The sequence below is a fragment of the Ursus maritimus genome (assembly GCF_017311325.1).
Source record: "Ursus maritimus isolate PB19 chromosome X unlocalized genomic scaffold, ASM1731132v1 scaffold_X1, whole genome shotgun sequence".
In the NCBI taxonomy this organism is placed as follows: domain Eukaryota; kingdom Metazoa; phylum Chordata; class Mammalia; order Carnivora; family Ursidae; genus Ursus; species Ursus maritimus.
This window is the reverse complement of record NW_024423319.1, coordinates 73,394,660-73,412,916: the sequence shown is the minus strand read 5'-3', so window position 1 is coordinate 73,412,916 and position 18,257 is coordinate 73,394,660. Positions and strand designations below refer to the sequence as shown.

Here is an 18,257-nt window from a genome sequence, read left to right as displayed (position 1 = left end):
AAGAGCTTGTAGTGCAGCCAGCCGCCTCCTTTCTGTGAGTATGCAAACATGGATTTATATCCCCTTGTCCTCCAAACAAATGAAATCAAACATCACTGCCCATTCGCTCATTTGTTTTCCAGAATACTTTTCCGTATTAGTACGCACGGCTCTTCCTCATTCTTGAACAGCTGCGTGCTCTTCCCCTGAATGGACGTGCCATAGTCCAACCTCTCCACTACTGATGGGGCCCCGCGCTAGTTCCGTTCTTCACGACCTCCCTTGGGAGCTCCACACTTTCGTTCAAGCTCCCATCCCATTTCCACTTTTCTCACAAGGATCTTCTTCCCTCTTTCCCAGAGGCAACTGAGGATGTCAAGTGGGAAGTCCTCCAGCTTCCTACCTCCCCGATCTACACACTGATCTGGGACTCCATCCGTCCTTTGGGGTCTTCTGCCGGCGTGCACGCCCGCTATGCCTCCCAACACGCCCGCCTGTTCTCACACAGGGCTTCCCAACACTTATCCTCTCTGGGGTTTTTCCCAACCCCTCTTTCTCTCTCGCTGTCTCCAAGCTCACGTAAGCATGGTTACTTATATTCCCTTTTACGACTCTCTCCCTTTTATGCCTCACAGCCTCGCTCCTCGAGCATAGTCTCTGATCTCTACTGTCACTTTCCTCATCTTCCATCTGCTGCTCGGACCCTGCTGCCGGCTGGCTTCCAATTCCACTACTCTGCAACTGCTGCTGCTAGCCAAGGTCACCAGGGGCCTCCTAGGTGCCAAAGCCAAAGGCTCTTGGCGTGCTTCCTTTTACTTCACCTCTCCATGGCATCCATGTGGTATTTTTGGGTTTTTTTGTGGGGTGGGGGGGGGTCTTAAATCTTCTTTGGTTTGAGAAGTCTCTCTCTTCCGGTTTTGCTTCTTTCTGGCCACCCCCAAATACTGGTGTTCACCAGGATTCTGTCCTCCATGCTCTTCTGACTACACATTTCCCGGGTGACCTCATCTGCTCCCAAGGATGCACGAATCCTAGGCTTTCCACCTATCGTCCTTTCAATGTCCGTGCTTCCAAACACAGCCTGTGAACAGCATCACCATTGCCCCAGTCACCTAAGTCAGAAACCTACTTTCCACTCCTTTACCTTCCATCATCCAGTCAGTCACCAAAGTGTACCTCTCATCACGGTCCTACGGCCCATGCCTTGGCCAGCTTGAGTCTCCATCATCTCATCTGACATCGCCCTCTCCCCCCAAGTCCATCTGTTCTCAAAGTGCGGCCAGCGCCATCGCTCTGAAACGAGCATCTGGTCCTAAGCACGGTCATCACCACCCTACGTATGTTCCCTCTATTCCACCCATCCAGAGCTACTCGTTCCATGAACAGACCATGTAATCTCATGCCTCTGCCAAGAACGCCCCCCTCCCCACCCCCCTCTGCCTGGCAAACTCCCACCTACTTCTCATGGCCCATCTCAAAGGCCACCCCTGTGAAGCCTTCCCATCCTCACTCCATCAGCAGAGTTGGTAACTCCTTCCTCTCACCACAGATCCTCGTTAAGTATTTATTGCAATGATCGTGTTTTATTAAACTTATTTACATTTACATGTCTCTCTCTCATTCTAGCCCTTAGAGTTCCCTGAGACCAGAAACTAGACCTTACTTTTATATCAGCATCCAGCAGACTGCCTGATAAAAGCAGGGGGGCCTTGATAAATGTTGGCTGAACAGATGAATGAATACCATGTACCTATCCAATCTCCCAAACCAAAATTCTGAAAGCCACCTTCCATTCCATTCCTCCTTTTCTACCCTCAAATGCCAATTGGTCAAGTCCTGTTGATTCTACCCCCTGAAGATCTCTCAAACTCATGCCCCTCCTCCCCATCTTAATGCCACAGCCTTAGACTGGGCTCCAATACCCCTTACTTGAACTAGATTTGGTCCCCTCCAAACCATTCTCCACACTATTGCTGAGTATTTAAAAAAATTTTTTATTACAAAAATAGTACATACTTATAAAAAATTCAAACAATACAGAAATAAAAGCACAATACATTCCCAGTATACACACAACCACAGAGCCCCCCCCATCCCATTCCCCAGAAGTTATCGCTGTGAACAGTTTAGCGTATATCCCTTCAGACCTTTTCCTCTGCATATACAAGTATATACACACATATAAATATACACACGTGGTTGTCTTTTACAAAAGTGGGGTCAAACTCGTCTGTTACATAGGATTCTTCAATTTCTTTCGTTCAACATAGAGAAAATTTCTAAAACACAAATCTGGTGCAATCATTCTACCAGTACTCATTTCCTATAATACACAGTTCACACCCGTTAGTATCGAGGATATGCTTCCTGCCAGTCTTTCAGTCTCATCTCTAGCCACTCCAGCATTAAAGGACTGGAGCACAAACCACCTCCGATCCTTTCTGGAACAAGGCGGGCAGGCACAAACAAATCAGGAACACACACTGCTAGAGATAGCAGATTACACTCTGCCTGCACTTTTCCATCTGGCAAGCTCCTACTCATTCTTCAACAGTCAGCTTATAAATTACCTCTAGGAAGACCTCCCTTTTTCAGACATGGTCACTCCTCTGTTTTCCCCTCTACTTTACATCTAGTGTCTTCATTGCACTTAGCTCACAGCACCATTGTAATGATTTAAGAAACAAGTTTTGAATTCCACTCCCCCTCCCCAACTTGAGGGTGAGCTCTTTAGGTAAAAGCAATGTGTCTTATTTACTTTTGCATCCCAAGGATCTGACAGTGCTTATCATGGAGCAGATGGTCAAAAACAAATCTTTTGAGGATGTTATGATCGCAGGAACATTTACTAAGTACCTACTACGCACAGAACCAAATCCTACGCATGAAAAGAAAGTCTTTGCCCTAAGGACCTTACCATTGTCCTACCCTGTCCCCTGGGGACGAGGGGCACAGAACACATTCACATGGCAACATCATTTCTGACATACAGGCTGTTTCAAAGATGAAGTCATTTGCCTCAAATCCATTTAGGGACAAGGCATTGTAAAATCAAATCAATAATAAAGTAACAGGCAGTTTGTCCAATAGGTTTATGTGTTTACTGGGGCACCGAGTCTACCAGAACCCAATTCTCTGTCCCAGCAGGGGGCTGTCACCTGTTCCAGCCTGCAAATTAGAAAACTGAGATAATACCATGCTTGGAAAATGTCTAATACACCCAGAAGACAGAAAATTGTTAGTCCTCTCATAATTGCTCCTCCTTCCTGAGGGAAAAGTGATACCAAGAGCAGTTAAGTGGAGCTAAAGGAGGGCACGGGAGAAAGAAGAGACTGTTCTCCTTTTGTTAGTGGTACGGAAAAAGGGGTTGCTTGGTTTTAAATCAAAGTGTGACACTGCCCCGGGGAAGATCAGAAGAGGTGATTTATTACCATTTATGTACTATTTCTTAAAGGCTAAGGTGTCAGTCAATCTAGTGATTTCAGGATCAGACGCTATACAACAATTATGAACAAATTAAGGAAGGTGAGCCACCTAGACTGGAGAACAGCGAAGGTTAACCAGGAAGGCCCCAAAAGGAAGCCTCATTCATCAGAGTCCAAGTCACTGTCCCCAGCAATGGAGTGGAAATCCTCACTGTCCTCCTCGTCCTCTGACAGGTGGACCTGGCTTAGTACGCTCGGCCCAGAGCGCTGCTCTTCCTCCTCATCTTCTTCCTCCTCTGATACCTCATACCCACCGATGCTGCTGAAGCTTGTGTCTTGGGTGTTCGACTTGGGATCAGGCTCCTCATAGCTCCCATAACTGAGAAGAGAAACAGGTCATCTCTCAAGCTCAGGTACCACCCTCTAGCTGACCAGTCCCGTTCTCAGTGCCACCATGGGATCAGCCCATCTCACCTCCCCTGGACACTAAAATGACTGTTCTGTAGGTCCCCGAGAGAAAAATGATCCTGTTCAAAACATCAACCTGCCAACTTCATATTCACAAGAACCCAAATGAAAGAAACTCCCCTACACCTGAACCACACGCTGCCGGCTGGCGTGGCCGTAAATGCAGACAGCCTCAGAGTTTCATCTCCCACTTACAGCTTCACGCACGTGTAGATCCAATTAGTCAATGGTCCTGAAGATTCTACTTCTTCCATTATCTTGTCCCCTCCTTCCCATCTCTACTCCACCTGCCTTAGTTTAGTCCTTTGCTATCTCTGGCCTACGCCGCTGAAATCGGTCTTGATGCCTCCAGTCTTGCTCTCCTCCAATTCATTCTTCACACTTCTGCCACAGTGCTCTTTATTTTTTGTTTGTTTATTCTTAATTTTACTTAAAAAAAAAAACACCACACAAGCAATGCATGTTCACTGGTTTTTTTAAAAAAATAAAATACACGCCAGAAAAAAAAAAAAAGAAAAAAAATCACCAGCAACTCCATCAACCAGATACAATCTCTTGGTATATGACCTTCCAAATTTTTTTTCTATGCGCTTAACTTAGATGCTTAGACATTTTTTATTTTACAAAATTGGAATACTCTACATACTCCTCAGGAATCTGTTTACACACTAATGATTATAATGAGCGCCTTTCCATGTCAGTGAACACCCATCTACAGCACCCTCTTAATCGCTGTATGGCGCTCCACTATACGGCTGCCGCATGACTTGACACAACCGTCTCTCACCGGGACGCTGAAGCTGTCTCCAACATTCCCACTACGAAAGACAAACTCCCTGTACAAATGTCTTGATGAAGGTGCTGTATTACTGCCACAGAATAATTTCCTAGGCATGGAATTGGCCCCCAAGGGGGATGCACATTTTCTGAGGTTTTGGTTTATAATGATAAATTGCTACAGCTCTCTCCCACCCACCCCACCTTATCAATTCACATTACCGGCAGTCATTGGAGAAGGTCTTTCCACACACCTTCCCAACACCGGGCATCATCATTCATTTTCATCTTTGTCACTCTTACAGGTAAAATACTGCATTTCATTGTTTTATTGCCTTCCTTTGAGTCTTAGGGAAGTTATTTTTTCATATATTTACTGGCCATGTGCATTTCTTTTGGGGTACAGAGCACTCTTTCCAAAATGCAGATGTGCTCATACTTCTCAATGTCTGCCCTGAACTTTCAGGCCCTTCATGATTTGGTCCTTACCTACCTCTGTAAATCGGCTCTCTCTCACGGACCATGGATCAGAAGCTCTGGCCACACCAAGCTGCTTACACGCTCTAGAACGGTTTCATGCCTCATATGCTGTTCTTGCTCTCTGAAGTGCCCTTTGCTTTCTTCTTCTTCTAGGTAATTCCTCATCCGAGTTAGCTCAGTTTCCTTCTCTAAGCAGCTCCTCTACCCCACTCCTATCCAAGTCCCAGAAAATCCCTGCGGTTGCCTATCACAGCACTTTCCAAGTCACACTATGATCGTCTGTTAACCTGTTCTAGGTTTCCCACTAGACTGAACTCCTTGAAGGAAGGCACCACATCTTAGTTGCTTCTGAACTTGTGATAAATATTTGCTTAATGAGTAAATAAAGACTAACTGCTTCCTGGATACCTCTGGCTAAATGTATCTGATGTACCTTAAATCTAACATGTCCAAAGACAAATTTCATTTTTTCCTCCTTTCCTGCCTCATCAAATACCTACCTGCTCTTTTCACTTTCCTATCTCAGTGACATTCCCATTCATTATCTATCTCCCTACCTCCTAAATCCAACTGATCTATTCTGTAAATAGCTCTTCAATATGTCCCTTCCTTTCCCCCACCTCCAACAGATCCCAGCTGAAATCCTTATCATTGCCCTAGAGGTATTTAACATAAAAATCTCATGTTACTTCCTTTTCCTTGAAGTGATGATTCCCATTACCCAAACTCCAAGTGTCTGAACATGCCACGTAAGGTCCTCTACAATATACTCCCTTGCTGCTTCTGGAGCCACAACTCCCCACAACCTCCGTTCACCCTGGAACATCCTTTGGTATATTTCTGTGCCTTTGAACCTACTGTTCCATCTCTAAGGGTCTCCTCACCTCCTGCCGCTTTTCTACTTAGCAGACTCTTCCTATTCAGCCTTACTGCCAGGTCCAGTTCGAATGTTCCCTCCTCTGCAAAACTTCCCCTGATCGCACCAAGCAGAGTGAGACACTCCCTCCTCAGTGGTGACTTGGCACTTTGTACTTAGCACACTGTATTTGTCATGATTTTGTTGGTTATCAGTCTCTTCCACTAGCCTGTGAGCTCCTCGAGGGCAGGCTATGGCTTGCTTCTCTGTGTCTCCCCCAAGGGCCTACACGGTGCCTGGCCCTAGAGGGTGCTCTGGAAATGTCTGATGGATGAAAGTAATCTGATGCCGGGCCCTGTGCCCTTGCAGCCGGGCACTGATGCCACAGCCCTGTAGCACGCTGCTGCCCATTACCTGATGTTGCTATCCTCCAAACCATGAGAAGCCTCCCCACCGTCTGCCTCATAGGACATCATGCTTTCTTCGTTCTCCATGCCCATCCTTGTGTTCTCCTGAAGCATGCGGGGCTGTTTGGGTCTTATCCCACTAGATCCCACATCAGAGTCGCTTCCGCTTTCACTCAGCTGGATAGCTGTGAAAAGAAGACGGTCCTGAGATAAGCTGGACAGAAATACCCCCTATGGCTTGGTCTTCCCAAACCAGTTACTGCCCCACATCTATACAGGCACCCTGCCTGGACTCCTCACCTCAGAGGGGGGCCTCGGGCCAACATCGGCAAGACCACAGTTTAGAAACAGAATCCAAATAACCACTTCCTTTTCTCATCTCAGCCCGGTCTTGTTTTCGTCCCCCATCATCTCCTGTACTTTTCCCTGCCACTGCTATTAATTGACGAAATAAACCTAATAGGATCTTTTTTTTTTTTAACTGAAGCATAGTTGACATACAATATTCTATTAGTTTCAGGATTACAACACAGTGACTTGGCAATACATACAGTATTCTATGCTCACTGCAAGTGCAGCTACCATCTGTCAACGGGCAATACTATTACAATATCATTGACTATATTCCATATGCTTTTTATTCCCATGACATATTCATTCTGTAACTGGAGCCTGGATCTCCCACTCCCCTTCACACCCATCACCCCCCCACCCCACCCCCGCCCACTGCACTCCGGCAACCTCAGTTTGTTCTCTGTACTTAGGGGTCTGTTTCTGCTTTGTTTGATTTTCTGGTTCCCACGCGAGTGAAATCATACGTGACTTATTTTACTGACTTATTTTACTTAGCATCATATCCTCTAGGTCCACCCATGTTGTCACAAACAGCAAGATCTCATTCTTTCTCATGGCTGAGTAGAGCAGGATCTGATTTCCTTATTCCCCCTCCCTTCCCTATTACAAACACAACACCTCTTTCTCATCTTCATCAAATATTCAAACCCAAGATGCTACTTAGGCACTGCCTCTTCCACGGTCATCTTTTGCACTTCTGTGTTCTATCTCTTCACCTCCTCGAAGGCTAATGAGTGTCATCATCCTGTGAGGGCTCAGTACTCTGAGTCTGTGAATGAGACTTCAAGGAAAGAGCAGCTTCTGGTAAAGGGATATGTGGCCCAGAGTTTCCTAGCCAGTCCTCAAGGTGCTACGGTGAGCTACCTAGAACAGAAGCCGAGGAACAAGACTTACCAGAGAAAGGATTGTCTCCTTCTTCATCACTCCCGGCGTCTTCCTCATCATCTTCTCCTTCAGACATAAGCAAATCCTCATACAGGACGCTGGCCTGAGGCTGTTGCACAGTTCCTTCCTCCTCATCTGCAAGATCACCGTCTGCATCTTCGCCTTCCTGAATGAGACCAGTTGGGGTCCAAGTCCCATCAATTGACCAAGTAAGAGACTAGAGGCCACCACCAGCACCCCCCTTGCTGCCTCACGAGAAGTTAAGTAACTGTGGTGGATTGACTGATACAGCTGATTTTTCAAGGATTAAAGTCTGATTGGGCCTCACTATGGACTCTCTGATATCGCCTTGGGATTTGGCCTGCCCTGTACTAGCGGGGCCCTATCATGTAAGGGTATAACGTAACCATGAGCTTTCTGTAAGCATACTCACTGGGGCTGGAGTCTTAGGTTTCCCATCCTCCTCCTCATCATCATACCCTTCAATATCTACATCAGAGTCTTCCTCGCCCAGCCTACCTCGGCCCTGGTGCATCTGAGTAAGGAACACAAATAGCACATCATTGAGGGACGTGCCTGCAGGAGGAGTTAACCAAGGGCTCTCACCCAGGGCGGATGCTCCTCCCTGATATCCCAGCCAACCCCACAGCTAGTGGGGGCTGCTGACACAGCTCAAGGCATGTGTGCTTTTTCCCATTCATTCTTTGGAAATCACTGGTAGAGTAGAACCAAAAACCAAACACCAAAAACCCGAAGAATGGGAAGGTCCTTGTTCTGCTCTTCCATATCATCACAAGGAGACTCTTCCTTCCTAACGCAAGCTTTCCTTAGCTTCTGTTAGGACTCTTCGGGACAGAAAAACTCTCCTGGGCTTTGTACTCTCCAGTGGAAGCCTGCCTGAGATCAGCTGAGAGGATTTTCAGCTTCAGATCGGGAGTATCTTCGGACACCTCTAGAACAGGCCAATTTTTAAAATTTCATTTAATTTTATAAATCATTTATATTACAGCATACATACAGTACAGTAGCAGGGCCAATTATTTTGAACTCTGTCTCTGAATGCAGTTGGTCTTTCTAGTCACCTGTGAGGTTGCTCTGATGCCTCATACACTTTTCATACTTGTGCCTTCCCTGAAGTGCTCTTGTGCCTGACTCTGCCCATGGGGACAGACAGAAGACAATGCCAGTCATGTGACCTGCCACCAGCCCACCTTGAAATCCCATTTCTAAGCCTTCATTCCCAGGGCCAAAGGGGCCCAATCATCCATGATACATATCATGTATCACCACCATCACTCCCCCACTCCCCACCAAAGCATATGACCAATGCCACCAAGAGAAAAAGAACATCCTACCTGGGTCACCTGCTTTTCTGGAGTGGCAGTGGGAATATCCAGGACAGACATATTGCTCTCATCTTGAAATACAGAGGCATCTCGAGACATACTGAGGGATGTGTTGGTGTCATACAAATCAGGAGGCTGTGGCACAAATGTACAACTTAAGCTTCTATTTAGGAAAGGGAGTAAGAAATACAGAACTCCCCTTTAGAACATTCACTGCAGAAAAAGGTCATGCAGAGCAATCCACTTAAAGAGAAACAGTTTGACACAGCTTTATGGACAGGTCTTTGGGAATCCTACAAATGCTTGCTCGTTCTAGCAGAGCGACATCTGATGTATACGATCAGAAGCCTGAAGCTGAAGAGCATCAAAGCTGTGGGACAGTTCTACGGCCCAACAGTCTTTCTGGTCAATAACCTAGTGTCTTCTAAGCCCTGACTCACTGTTTGCAGGCCCAGGGCTTCACACCTGCACAATTTTGATTCTTTGGTTTAGAGACATCTAATAGGAAATCGCATAAAGGAATTCCAATTCCAACAAGGGCATGTAGTGGGTTAATAGTTTATGAGCTCATCAGAGGATGCTATGAGGCAAAATGGTGTGGTGTAAAAAAACAACATGGGCTTTGGAAAAAAATGCCCTGGGTTTGAGTCCTGGCTCCACCATTTGCTAGCTGAGTAACTTTAACAAATTATTTAATCACTCTAAGCCTTGGTTTCCTCAATTATAAAACATGGATGATGTCTGCCTCCCAAGGTTGCTGGGAGAATGAATGTGTAAGCTCCTTACCCCATGCCTGGTATTCAATAAATTATAGATTCCTTCCCTCTTCCCTCTCCTGAAGAGATGAGGGATTTAGCAAATGGACTTTTCAGTGACAGGAGGGCAGGAGGAACTGATAAAGAACAGGCTGGAGAAGTATGAAAGTGTTCTCTAAAACTCGGAGGGTAAAAATATTACGTAGCTATTTAAAAATCATGTTTTCAAACATTAATGAGATAAAATGTTCATAACATAATGTGAAGGGAAAACAATAAGACACAAAACCATATTGACCAATTTCACTTTAACAGTGTCTACATACCCTGGTGAGCACATGTGCGTGCGTGCACCCCCCCCCCCAGATTTGAAAGAAACACACCAAAATGTTCACAGTAGCTGGTTCTTTCGGAGTGGTGGACTTAACTCTAGGTAACTTACTCCTTCTTGATATTTCCCAATGAACATGTTGCTTCTATCAACAAAAAACCCGACATATGTGTTACGTTGTGGGGTTTTTTAAAAAAGCAAACAAGGATGATTGAAGAGGGTTTTGGAGAAAGAGGCAACACAGAATTTAAAGCATTACAGAGCAAGTAAACTAGTGGTTGAACAGAAGAGAAAATCAGGGAATGAGGGGCTACTGGGGAACTGCAAGGTGCGCCATTTTAGGTGAAGTGTTAAGCTAAATATATGATGTCATTCAAGCTAGGAGGAAACAGTTGAGTGAAAATACATTATTGACTACCACCATTTAGGGATGGAAGTAGTCTAATTACTGTTACGTTTCCATACACCCAGAATTATGACAGGTTAAACCTACACAAACCCTCTTGAGTAACACTGGGCTTGAAAATAGCAATGAGTAAGGACAACCGCTCGGGTGCACCTTCCTCAGGTTAAGAGAAAATGCTCAGGGCTTCCTATTTTATGAAGTGTATGTATGCGTGAAGGCAATGACGAAAGGGTGAATGAAGTAATGAAGAGGTGCTATCTACACCCTACTCTTCACAGGGGACCCTCTACCTGTACCGAACAACAGCCACTGCCCAGAAGGGAGAACAGCTGCCAGGCTTTCCTCAGCCACCTGAGACAGTGGGGGAGGGGCACGCAAAAAACGAAGATAACCTCCGGGTCTGAGGCTTTGACTCACCAAAGGACTAGGTTTATGCCGTCAAAGATTAGAGCTAAGCATGTGCTGCTCAGTGGCTAGACTCTTCCGAGGAATGATGGCTAAAACCCAGGCTTTAACTTACCAGAAAGGGCCCTGTGGGAACTATAGGCCTATTAAGCAAAAAGGGCTTTCCTGGGCAACATCACTCACCCAAGCCCCCCGGACCCAATCTGCCCACATACTCCAACAGCCTTTCCTTGTTCTGGGCCTGGAAGTAGTATCTTAGGACTCTTTATACTTGGTCCCTCAGTAACCTAGGTTTTGGGGTAAAAGAGAGTAAAAGATAGATAGGGAGAGTGCATGAAAATACAAACAGCAATAATCCAACAGAGATCATACAGGTTGCAGTATCAGTTCAGAGTAGAATGAAAAAAAGTATTCCAGTGGGAATTGGGAGAATTTTGCATTAAAATCTTTGGTTAAATTTGAAAGGAAGTCTGAGAACTTTGTAGACAATTTTCATACAGACAAGGAAGCATTTACTGAATGTCTCCTACATGCCAGACAAATTAACTCATTTAATGCTTATGATAATCTCGAAAAGCACATTTTAGAGAAAAGGAGACTGAGCGGGCTTAAGCTAACTTCCCAAGTTCACAAAGCTAGATAAGAGCAGAGCTAAGATTCAAACCCAGGCCTGTTTTATTGCCAAAATTCATGTACTTCCCACTTTACCACAGTGCCTTCAATACAGAAACCAAGCACCAGCTATGTTCTTGATAAGTCCCATTCTTCAAATATGGAAACATATGCTTATGTTCAAATATATCCAAGGGACAGAACAGAAAGACTAAAAATTTCTTATTAATCCTGCTCTGTACTCTTGTGACATGTAACTTTAAGAACATTATAAATGTTACCTGTCCTCATTTACAAGGAAAGGGAATCAATCCAGGCAAATGGGTGACATCTAAGATACACTGAGATACATCTGAAGGAATGAGGAATCGGGCGTCTATGAGGCACAGGAACAATGTGGCCAATGTCTATAATTGAGAATTCTATCCTCTAGGGATGAGCCTAGAACCCCAATTCATAGGCAAGGGAACTCCAGAGACTCAAGAGGATACCTGTGGCCACAGTAGTCAGGAATCTGGTATTCCTAAATACTGCCTCAACAACTAAGATCCCACCCCACTCCTTCATCCCACAACTGCTTCTTCTGGACTCAGCAAGGCCACCAAGACCCATGGCCCTCACTCACCTTAGCCTTTGAGAAGACAAGAAAGCACACGAAAGGCATATGAAGAGGAAGGACAGAGAAGAAGGGTATCTCAGTAAATATATCTGTTAACATGCTCCCAATTTCCCAAACCAATAAGAAAACTCTAAGAGGCAGTTCCTAGTCTTCAGACTCACCTGAGGTGTGTAAGGCCCTGGGGTCATTGGGTCCAAGCTTTCTAATTCTGCTTCCTCCAAAGCTGCTTCCTTAGCTGTACAAATATCCTTCTCAAGTTGAGTCAAATGCTCATCATACTGAGAAATAAACAAAACTAGTGAATTCACATGTTTTAGGCACCGAAGATATAAACGTAAAGCAGGGGCGCCTGGCTGGCTCAGTCAGCAGAGCATCCGACTCTTGATCTCATGGTTGTGAGTCTGAGCCCCACGTTGGGCATGGAGCCTATTTAATAAATAAAATAAAAGTACACAAAGCAGACAAAAATCCTTGTCTTCATGGAGCTTCTTCTAGTGACAGGTCACATATGAAAAGTAAATTATCATATAGCTTGTTAAAAACATTTAGCACTAGGTAGGAAAATAAAGCAGGAAAGGAAATGAGGGACGTGGGGTAGGAGGTTACATATGAAAATCAGATAGGCAGGGAAGACCTCCCCACCCAAGGGAACAAAGGTATTCCAGAATGCTACATCCCAAGGACACCTCTTGTTTACCACCTACCTCAGTCAGTGTCTGGTAACAGACATTCACAATCTCCTGAGCAGTCTTAGTATACTGACTTTCAGGCCCTGCAAAAGAAAAAAGAAAAATGCCATGACTTTTGCAGACTTCAGTTCCAGAAGTTTACTTCTGTCACCAGCAGTAGTGTCCCATGTTATCCTAGACCCAAAAATTCATGCCCCAGCTTTATCTTCGACTCTGGCTCTACTTCTGGAGGTGGAGAAGTTCAAATGCATACAAAAACAGAGACACTAATAGGATGAGTACCCACTACCCAGCTTCAATGATTGTCAACACATGGTCAATCCTGTTTCATTTACACCTCAACTTTTACACTCCTCCCAAATTATTTTGAAGTGAATTCCAGCACCAATTCATTTATTTCACCCATAAATTGTTTTAGTATGTGTCTCTGAGGACTCTTCTAAAAAATAACTACATATGATAATGGTAGATATGTATCATTATACATTTGTTGAAACCCACAGAATGTACACCAAGAATGAGCTCTACTGTGAACTATGGGCTTTGGGTGATCATTATGATGTGTCAGTGTAGGTTCACCAAATGTAATAAACATACCACCCTGGTAGCAGATGCTGATAATGGGAGAGCCTATGCACGTGTGGAGGTAGGGGGTATATGGGAACTCTCTACCTTCCACTCAACTGTTTCCTAAACTGCTCTAAAAAATTGGATCTCAATCTCTCTCTCTCTCTCTCTCTATATATATATATAAAACAAACCAGTTATATTACATCTGAAATAATTAATAATTCTTTAGTATTATTAAGTAGCCAGTCAACATTTAAATCCACCAATTGTTTCATAAAGGTTCTTTTACATTTGATTTCTTTGAATCATAATCCAAATAAATTCTACACACCACTCTCAGACACTTTTACCTATTCGGTGATTCTTAACTAGACTATACAGGTCCCCATACGGTCTTTGTCACAAGCTGCAGACTGGTGGCTTGCAAGTCACTCCAGTTTTGTTTGGCCCACATAAAAAAATCACTTCAGTCTGTGAATACAGACCGAGCTGTCCACCGGTAACAAATACACTTCTTTGTATGTAAATTATACCTCAATAAAACGTTTTTAGACAACTCTTAATTAGTTGCCAACATTTAGTAACTGAGAAATTTCATATAAAAGCCCAAATGTCTGGCTTCTCTTAAAAGAGATGCGGTACCACAGTCGTCATGCCTACAGGGCACCAATGGGCTGGAGCTGAGCAGCAGCTGCCCCTGTGAGATAAGGCTTGTGCTCTGCAGGTTCCCATACTCCCTACCAGGTCTGCTTAACTCATTTCTGCCTGGACCCTGGAGGTATTTGAGTTTTTAATCCCGGACTTCAATATGCTTCAATATACTGGGGTCACTCACCCATTCATTCATTCGGAAAACATTTCTGAGTACCTTCTATGTGCTAGGCAGAAAGGAGTACGATACAGACCACATCCTTAAGAAGCTTATGGTCTAGTCCAGTGAGACAGACTATAAACAAATAGGGAAATATAATGAAGTGGGAAAATCCATACAGGGTTACCAGTAGAGGCACAGAGGAAGAAGTGGCCAATTCTGGGAAGAGAGAGGGGAAAAAGGAATTAGGAAAAGCTTCACAGAGGAGGGGATCCCTGAATTAGACCCATTTATTAGGATACAAAGGATAAAAAATATACTACGTGTATATGCGCAACTTTCACGCCAGACCTGATTATTACAAGCTATTACACGAATAAAAAAGTCTCTTTCAATTAAAACCTCAGCTAGGACATCTGTTCTTTCAAAGATGTAATAAAAACCGTATCCTCACACAAGCTGACTGTGCCAAACACAAAGAAACAAGAAAGAAAACAAAGTCGACCATCAAGATATTTAGGACACATATAAAGACAGCGAGAGCTGGCTCAGCACCAAGAACAGCTTGAGTGGTAAGAAGACTGCAGCTTGAGTGGTAAGAAGACTGCAGCTCAAGTTTCCAGAATTCTAATCTCCTAGGGCCACCAGGAGGCTGGCCCTCAAAATACTGCTGGAGACAGACTGCAGACGTTAACGGAAAGCTGGTTCATGTGGACGGCCATGCGTGGTGCTAGGGTAAACAGGCCACAGACAGTCTACAGGCCTCCTCCATCAAGCCAGTGCAACATTAGCTTCTTTGGGACAGTGACTCTTCTACCTGCGGGGACTTGCCCTGTGGCTACAAGTCCAGCCTCTAAATGACGAATTTAGACCTTACTTGACTTCAGTTTTGAAACCTAAACCTAAACTAACCCTCTAACAGCTCATTGCTCTCGTTTAAAATACAGGGAAAAATTAGTTTTCTACATTTGCACAATTTTCTCTCTTAACCATTTTGAGGATGGGACCTCTTCCTTCCCCATTTTCTTTGCAACATACAACTCTAGAGAAACACCCGCTAATAATAACCCCAGAATATATTTTAAAAACACACTTATTTACATAAGCTGATACACCTGTTCATGTGTTTGGATTACTAGCTGTTTGTGTCCTCAGTTTAACAGTGTGTGCTCTCAAGCATTACAGAGGGTTCAGCTATTTAACTCTGTTACTCTACTATATGCAAAGTAGTTTTGAGGTACTTTTGATAAAAGACAGCAGTGGAGTAACAGTGTATGTCAGTACACTTCAATAAATACAGAAATAAATGTACACTCCCCCCAAAAAAGGGATAAGGTACCCAGATGTTCTCTTATCCCAGGAATTCTTGAATGAGGTGGTAATGAGAGAAAGAGATCCATGAATGTCCTGAAACTGTAAACAAAATTCTGTATGTAGTAACAGTTTTCAGGGGTGGAAGATCCATCGTTATTCCTCAGACTCTCAAAGGAGTCTATAACTACACCACTTCCACACAGAAAACCAAAATTAATTTTTGAAAGCGTAATTTCCAAAACAACACAAAAATGAAGATGAAAGGTAAGACCATCTATGAATTATCACTGTGTGCCCTACAGGAGAATAAGCTACCCATTTACAAAAAGAAGTATTTTTCCAAATATACTTTGCTTTTTCTCTCTCCTTATTAAATCATAGCAATGCAACTGCAATGTCTTGTCAAGGAAATAGATTTATACTTTGTCTCATTCCAAATAAGGATTGGTCATAAACTACAGAATCACATATAATTCAAACCCAAATGTCCTTAAATAGTGGTAATTCCAATGACAGCTTTGGAAAGCTGATTTCCCACCCAAATCAAGAAAATTCTTTTTGTCACTTCTAAGTTAATTTACCTCTCTAGTGATGTGAGAAGAAAGTTACAAGCTTCATGGTTCTAGTTAGAGAGGGACAGCAAGTATTATTGCTATCTGAAAGGTTTCAGTGAAAAATACCAGTCAAGTTGGTGAGCAGTCCTGCACAACCAAGGAGAGAAGGACATTTGTAATCACTTTTAAGTTCACATTTCCTTTGAGAATCTTTCCACCAATACTAAAAATAACCTTCCTCCTAAGAAAATGAGAACTCTGCCAAAACAAGCATAAAGTATCATCTTGACAGTGAATGGTGCAGGGGGATATGCATGTGTTCCAGTGTGAATCATTAAAATTAAAAAATCAAATCAAACCCCAGCAGCAGTAGAAAGCGTCTTTTAAATAAAAATCAGTGCCAGATTTAGAAACAGAAAAAGAGGAAAAAAGTCCGCACAGCTAATTCCTAACGAAACTACACACAGTCCACAGATCCCAAAGACATTAAGCTTGGACTCTCTCAATTCTTAGATATTTATCTCAAACTAGGTCTAGAAAAGGTAAAAAGAGAAGTAAATCTAATCTTTCAGACTGTAGGCTAGGCTCTTTACATTATGTAGAATGTGGATCAAATGCAAATTAAGATGTTTGGTTTCTAAGATAAGAGGTCTGATCTCTCAAACCAGAGTAACAGAACCTCACTCAGAATCTGGACTAGAAACTCAAGAAGCTAGAAACTATCCATAGGGGAACTGGGGTAATAAATCTCATTGGACAAGGGTAGGATTTACATTCAGGACCTATCTGATGAAAAGCCCTAAGAACCTGAAAATGCAGCCACTCTGGAAAACAGTATGGAGATTCCTCAAAAAGTTAAAAATAGAGCTACCCTACAACCCAGCAATTGCACTAGCTATTCATCCAAAGGATACAAACATAGTGAATCAAAGGGGCACAGACACCCCGATGTTTATAGCGGCAGTGTCCACAACAGCCAAAGAATGGAAAGAGCCCAAATGTCCACTGACAGACGAATGGATAAAAAAGAGGTCAGTCATCAAAAAGAATGAAATCTTGCCATTTCCAACAATAGGGATGGAACTAGAAGGTATTATGCTAAGCAAAAGAAGTCAGAGAAAGACAAATACCGTATGATTTCACTCATACATGGAATTTAAGGAACAAAACAGATAAACATACGGGAAGGGAAGGAAAAATTAAAATAAGATCAAAACAGAGAGAGACAAACCATAAGAGACTCTTAACTCTAGGAAACAAACTGAGGGTTGCTGGTGAGGAGGGGGTGGGGGGGTGGGATAATTGGGTGATGGGCATTAAGGAGGGCACTTGATGGAATGAGCACTGGGTGTTATATGCAACTGATGAATCACTAAACTCTACCTCAAACTAATAATACACTGTATGTTAATTTTTAAAAAACCTGAAAATGCTTTTCTTTCCCAAATGACCCACCATTCCATTCAGCAACTTAAAAAAATACATACACAGCCTTGGCTAAACACAGTCAGCTCATACCTCTACAATTATTTGAAAAATAACAACACAGCAACTTCAAAACACCTTTTCCTGTAGAGTAAAATTCACAATAGGCCTTGACTCTTCACTTTTAAGCACTTACTATAAGCCAAGTATAGTGCCAGGCTCTGGTGATACAAAGTAAAAATTAAAAAAACAGAACAAACAGGTCCTTGTCCTTGATGCCTTTCATGGGCTCATGAAGATCATACAAACACTCACAATTTCAATACTACACAAAGTACTAAGGTACCGTAAAGCAAGTAGCAATGTGTCAGAGAACAGATCCATGTTAAAGAAGACTTCATTAAATTTGTTCTCATCAAGTCAACTGTGATATGCTAACTGCCAAATCCGGTGAACATTTTTCATACTTGACCTTAGAAGCCCTGTGTCATATTTGCAACTGGTATTTACTTCTTCCTTAAATCTCTAATCCCATGGCTTCTGGAGCAACACTCTCCACTCCTTCCTGGTACTGCACCGCCACCTTTGGCCATTAGTTCATTCAACAGATATTTACTGAGTGTCTACTATGTGCCAAACATTACCCTAAGCACTCAGGATGTAAGACAGACATGATTCCTGCCTTCATGAAGGTTACAGCAATCACTTATTAAATTCAGGCCATTAAGTCTACCTGTGGCCATTTTTCTTCCTACACTCTTGGCCCAACTCTATATGACACCAACTACA

The 18,257-nt window shown here is 43.4% G+C and overlaps 1 protein-coding gene across 3 annotated transcripts in view; it reads right to left on the bottom strand.

Moving 5' to 3' along the window:
- Positions 1-1,957: 1,957 nt before the first annotated feature.
- Positions 1,958-18,257, bottom strand: part of TAF1 (TATA-box binding protein associated factor 1) — a 69,533-nt gene continuing 53,233 nt past the window's right edge. For 2 of the 3 annotated variants that reach the window (XM_040630904.1, XM_040630907.1), the window contains exons 33-38: positions 12,810-12,877; positions 12,267-12,383; positions 8,987-9,112; positions 7,641-7,797; positions 6,400-6,577; positions 1,958-3,783 (exon numbers count right to left, since the gene is read on the bottom strand). In XM_040630904.1, coding sequence (XP_040486838.1) covers positions 3,564-3,783; positions 6,400-6,577; positions 7,641-7,797; positions 8,987-9,112; positions 12,267-12,383; positions 12,810-12,877 — 866 coding nt within the window. In that variant the 3' untranslated portion in view covers positions 1,958-3,563. Of the gene's footprint in view, positions 3,784-6,399; positions 6,578-7,640; positions 7,798-8,064; positions 8,167-8,986; positions 9,113-12,266; positions 12,384-12,809; positions 12,878-18,257 lie in introns of all 3 variants that reach the window. The other variant, XM_040630899.1, reaches the window with a different exon arrangement.